This window comes from Protomyctophum parallelum (genome assembly GCF_964188405.1).
Source record: "Protomyctophum parallelum genome assembly, chromosome: 7".
NCBI lineage: Eukaryota > Metazoa > Chordata > Actinopteri > Myctophiformes > Myctophidae > Protomyctophum > Protomyctophum parallelum.
The window spans coordinates 55,005,410-55,011,125 of NC_139705.1; the positions used below are offsets into that span (position 1 = coordinate 55,005,410).

The 5,716-nt window shown below is 42.0% G+C and overlaps 1 protein-coding gene across 1 annotated transcript; it reads left to right on the forward strand.

Moving 5' to 3' along the window:
* Positions 1–466: 466 nt before the first annotated feature.
* Positions 467–5,320, forward strand: LOC310861205 (large ribosomal subunit protein eL32). Its single transcript, XM_083768554.1, has 4 exons — positions 467–517; positions 1,887–1,987; positions 2,823–3,004; positions 4,975–5,320. The coding sequence occupies exons 2-4, from the start codon at positions 1,892–1,894 to the stop codon at positions 5,102–5,104; spliced, it is 408 nt and encodes a 135-aa protein (XP_083624680.1). The 5' UTR covers positions 467–517; positions 1,887–1,891; the 3' UTR covers positions 5,105–5,320.
* Positions 5,321–5,716: the final 396 nt, after the last annotated feature.

The window sequence follows — 5,716 nt, forward strand, 5'->3', positions numbered from 1 at the left end:
CACACACACACACACACACACACACACACACACACACACGAGCTGCGTTCGCTTCCCGCGTTTGCGCGTCTTACTTGTATATTGGTTATATGGGCACATTGCCTAATAATGGTGACTCAGTGTGTGGGTGGTACACTTTCCCGTACAACTGTGGAAGTTATTGACATCCAACTTTCCAGTAAATGACAACATTGACGTGTCAATATTGTGCAAATAAAGGCACCTTTTTAGACCGAAGTAATTAAAGCGGGTCATGTTTGCATGTTGTGGAATTGTAAACAGCTGGATTCCAACATTATATCAGTATTCTGACATTAACCCTGAGGGCCACATTAAGTGAAGGTGGGGGCCGCATGTGGCCCCCGGGCCCCCCACCCAGGACAAAAACTAGACGTCTAGAGTCTTTGTCCTGGGTGGGAGGAAACCTCGGAACTACACTACCCATAAGGCCCCGCGGCGCCACCGCGGAAGTCCTTTCCTTCGCTTTCCTCCGTCGTGAAGAGTCCCTGTTTTGCGGGTGAGTTCCACTAATCTACGTCCATCCGTCCATTAAAACACCCGATAATGTCACAAAACCCCCTGAATGAAGAGCTAAACATGTCCCCGAGGCGTCCCGCTCTGTATTGTCTGTTATAACCCGGTGTTAGTGTCTCTGTGGACGGTTGTTTGGTTGGTTGATGGACCCCGGTCCGGTCCAGTAGTAATGGCTGCTGCTGCTCGGTGACAACATGGCCTACTCCGATGTGTGTTTTCTGGTGCTGTTGGTCACCAACGTCCTCCTCGTTACCACTCTGTTCCTCGGTTATTTCTACTGGTTTCTGGGTGACAAGAACCCCGTGAGTTTAATGTGGTGTTTAGTTTAGGCTGCTTTGCTGTCGCCGTGGTTTGAGCAGTGTTAGCATTTAGCATGGCTGGCTAGTTCTAGTGCAAAATGGTGTTAGAACTTAGCATGGCTGGCTAGTGGTGCTAGTGGTGCTAGCATTTAGCATGGCTGGCTAGTTCTTCTAGTGCAAATGGTGTTAGAATTTAGCATGGCTGGCTAGTAGTGCTAGTGGTGTTAGCATGGCAGCTAACAGCTCACTGACTGGTCTGGACAGCCGGTTTGTTTTAGTGAATTGTATTATTTCACAATGTGCATTAATGTCAGCTTAATGTTAGCCACAGACCAGCTACAGATTGATTGATTGAAATAATTATTAACAGTTTGCAGAATTTACAGTACATTTTAAGCACAAACTCAATACAAAGACTAACTGTTAACTGTGAGTGGACGACCCAATTCAGCATTACACTTGTTTACAATAGGGTCCACATTGTTCAATTCATCAAAACATTTAGAGACGTACAAATACACTTCTATGTAGTTAAAGAACAGAACAGGAATTAATCATATAGGAAGCAAAAATGGAAAAGATACATATACAGTGAGGGGAAAGGGGACAACTTGTATATTATTTTAGTGAATTATATCATCTCTCTCAATGTGCATTGATTGATGTCTTTGGTAAGCCACAGACCTGGAGTAATTCTACCTACAATAATTTACACCTTGTTTCGGCTACTGATGACATTCGCTAACAAATTAGTTTAAATAAACCCTTTGTTTTCATAGCAAGGTCCATTATTTTGAGCCACGGACCACCTGATGACATTTATACCCTCGGACCCATTTGATTTAGCCTCTCGGACCCAAAACTAAAGAATATTTTGTTGTCGTCGGATTTGCCAACAATTCCATGCTGTAATGACGTTGGTACCATTAGGAGAGAACAGGCGATGCTCTCCTCTGTCACCATGGGAGCCCTCAGACCCCTCACTAAACCCTAGATGTAATGTCATGTTGTAGTAATGACTGTTTCCCTCTGCTCTCCTCTCTTTATCTCCAGTCACCATGGGAGCCCTCAGACCCCTCACTAAACCCAAGATCGTAAAGAAACGCACCAAGAAGTTCATTCGCCATCAGTCTGACAGATATGTCAAGATCGCGGTAAGTCTGTGAATGAACATTCATGATGACCGTCTGTTATTGATTTAAATCTGATTCCATGAGGGGAAAACTGCAAGGCTGAGTGAAGGCCTATTCATAGTCTGGATTTTCGGTGGTGAGGTGACCACCGCTCCGGTGGTGAGCTGACCACCGGAGCTGAAATAACGTTGAGCGGTGGTGAGTAAAAACAGAGAGAAGGGCTGGAGCGGTGGCGGTGGTTTGCTCTTCACCGCGGCTCGTGACGTCACGTTGTAGTTCGGTGGTCACCTCAGTGACGTCATGTTGTAGTTCTGTGGTCACCTCAGTGACGTCATGTTGTAGTTCGGTGGTCACCTAACCACCGTAAATCCAGACTATGTATGAGCCTTGAGTTCTCAGGAAACATGGATTAAAGTTCCGTCGCCATGAGTGATTTCACTAATATGGATTCCTTGGAAGCCAAATGTGTCTGTGCACCAAAAATAGCAGATCTAGATGCTCACAACACACCGCGCTGTGACGTGTTGTGAGCATGTAGATCGGCTATTTTCGGTTACTAGCCTAGTTTTTTTTTCTTTTTTTTTTAAGCGGAAAGTATTTGAAGTGATCAAACTAGCACATTCGTTCTTCGTGAATAACAACTATTTCATCCTTTCATCTCTGAACCTGAAATCAGTGAAATGTGACAAAGTTTTATTCTGCTTTTCTGTAATCCCAACGGAAAAGTGTGACAGTGTATTCTCTGCTTCTTGTCCCAACAGAACCCCATAATGTGACAGTGTGTATTCTCTGGTTCTGACGGTGTGTATTCTCTGGTTCTGACGGTGTGTATTCTCTGGTTCTCGTGTCCCAACAGAAAAGCTGGCGTAAGCCCCGAGGTATCGACAACAGGGTCCGCCGGCGCTTCAAGGGCCAGATGTTGATGCCCAACATCGGATACGGGTCCAACAAGAAGACCAAACACATGCTGCCCACCGGCTTCAAGAAGTTCCTCATCAACAACATGAAGGAGCTGGAGGTGCTCATGATGTGCAACAAGTACGTATTTTACTCCGATTACATTGTTCTACTTTTATTTAGAGCTGGGACTCGATTAAAAAAATTTATCTAATTAATCAGAGGCTTTGTAGTTAATTAATCTCGATTAGTCGCATTTTAATTGCATATCAATATTTAATAATAATGATAATAAAACTTTATTTGTATAGCACCTTTCATGACATGAAATGCAGCTCAAGGTGCTTTACAGAACAATGGAGAATAAAAGAAAAGCAAGGCAACGACATTAAAAAACAAGCAGTAATGCAATACAGTGAGGACATGAATAACAAAAAATAAAAGATCAATTAAAAGCAATGTTGTAGAAGTGGGTCTTGAGCTGAGCTTTAAAAATGTCTACAGAGGCTGCCTGACGAAGGTACAGTGGGAGCTTGTTCCATGCCGACGGCCCGTAGAAGCAAAAAGCTGCTTCCCCGTATTTTTTTGTTGCCATTTGTTTTAGGCAAAGCGAGCAGGCCAGCAGTGGAAGACCTTAGGGGGCTGTTTGGGACATATTTAGGCAGGCAGTCATGTAGGTAGGAAGGTGCGAGACCATTTAACCCGAGAACAGTGAGAAACCTTTTTTTCAAATGTTTTTGGTATCCCAGTGAATAGTAACTACGGGATTCCACTCATTTTCAACATTTTACTGTCATTAATATACCTTAGAGTTGTTGTGTGGATATAATAAGAAAGTCCCCCCCATTCTGTGTTGCCTAGAACTGGACGTCTGAAAAATAATCGGTAACATTATGAAGTACATCTCAGTGACATCACAAAAATGTACTTCATAATGTTACTGTTTTTTTCAGACCTCCAGTTCTATAGGCAACACAGAACTCCATAGAAAAATGTGTTTTATCCCAACAGTGATATATAGGCAGGTGATATATATAGGCACCAAGTGCCTTATATATAAAGTGTGTTCAGTGTGTATATGAATACTCAAATGTGCTTTACATGGCTGGGCATGAGAAAACAAATAAAAACAACTTTATTATGGGGGAAACAAAAAGGTGCGATTAATTTTTCTGTAGTTAATTAATCTCGATTAACGCGTTAAAGTCCCGGCCCTACTTTTATTGCATGATGTGCAACAAGTACGTCCTGGTTTTACTTGAATCACGTTGCAGGTTAAACACTCGAGGGCTGTCGCAAATTACAAATAATTGCAATTTACAATTGAATTGGGGGTGCATACTTAGTTTAGACTAGTCATTGGTTAGACATGGGTAAAAACTGTCTAACCTTAAGTACTGCACCCATTTAATTGTGTTGTGGCGTTGGACATTGGAACCTTTGAATAAATACAATTCTGTTTCTGTTGGCCAATTTAATAATTCTACTATTTGTAAAGCTCCTTTAATGTCATGACCTGCAGCTCAAAGTGCTTTACAGAGCAAAGCCTGAGCTTTGTGACGTGTCTTAACCCATTTTGGACTGGGGTCGATTAAGAAAAAGGCTTCTAAATCATTTTTCTGAAAAACCCATGTTTCTATGTCAGCGGTGCTCAACCTTTTTCATGTCAAGGACCCCTAGAATTATCTCTATTGGGCCACGGACCCCCATCTCAAAATATGTAGTTCCAGGGACCCCCCCCCCCCCAATATTTTAGTTAAAAATGTTCGCTCTGAAATAATATATATTCAATGATTTGTGCCACATTTGATTGATTTTTTCAAAAATGGCAGACCTACGAGCTCATAGCGCGCCACTCGGTGGCGCGCTATGAGCTTGTAGATCTGCTATTTTTCAATAGCTAAAGTATAACATAATGCTAACAGCAAAAGGGGTTCCCGCCCAGAATGTGTTAATCTAATCAGATCTGTGTGGAAAATAAGGCACTGAAGTTGACTGTATTTATCTTACTTAACGACCGTCTGGTTTCTGTTTAGGACCTTGAAATTGACTGTATTTATCGTGTAGATATAGTACTTAACGACCCTCTTCTTCTCTGCTTTCTCTTTTAGGACCTTCTGTGCAGAGATCGCCCACAACGTGTCCTCCAAGAACAGGAAGCTGATCGTTGAGAGAGCAGCGCAGCTCGCCATCAAGATCACAAACCCCAACGCCAGGCTGCGCAGTGAGGAGAACGAATAGATCCTCTGCCTGCTTTGCTGCAATTATTATTTTCACAATAAACACACAGAAAATGTCTTTAAAAATGTACAAACTGCTTACAGATTGTTCTTTTTGTTTTTTCCATTTACAATGTTAGTTTATTTGTGATATTGGACATTGTTGTGGTTACTGGGGATAGACCTCTAAATGCCAGGTCTGGAGAATTGGAAGAATTAAAAATTCATTTGTAAGACATGGAAGTGAAATAAATTATTTTCCCTCAAAGGGTTGAGCCAGACAACGATGTTGGCAACGGTTAGGCTCTTTACAGCAGACTCCTCATTTACAATTACCCTAAAGCTGTGTTTTAAAAATAACTAATATTTTGGTCAACTTTTGGTCTGAAACTAAAATGTTAATCCTGCATTCACACGGCATGCAGAATGCTACTGACGACATGGAGTCATGTTGTGAAACGTAAACACACCGCTGCATCTCTACTAGGGAATTAAATCTGATCATTTTCATGCATATATTAGAATAAAATGTTACCACGTGTTTTCCTTTTAAACACGTTGAACCTTCTATACTTAAACTAATACCTGAGCCCAGGGTGTTACCGCGTTGCGCCAGAATATAAACTCCATTTTT

What these genes read in the sequence shown, in the direction of transcription:
- LOC310861205 (XM_083768554.1), top strand. Translation starts at nt 1,892, where the DNA reads ATGGGAGCCCTCAGACCCCTCACTAAACCCAAGATCGTAAAGAAACGC. An exon ending in ACAGATATGTCAAGATCGCG is followed by an intron (nt 1,988 to 2,822) that starts GTAAGTCTGTGA and finishes GTGTCCCAACAG; the next exon opens with AAAAGCTGGCGTAAGCCCCG. An exon ending in GTGCTCATGATGTGCAACAA is followed by an intron (nt 3,005 to 4,974) that starts GTACGTATTTTA and finishes TTTCTCTTTTAG; the next exon opens with GACCTTCTGTGCAGAGATCG.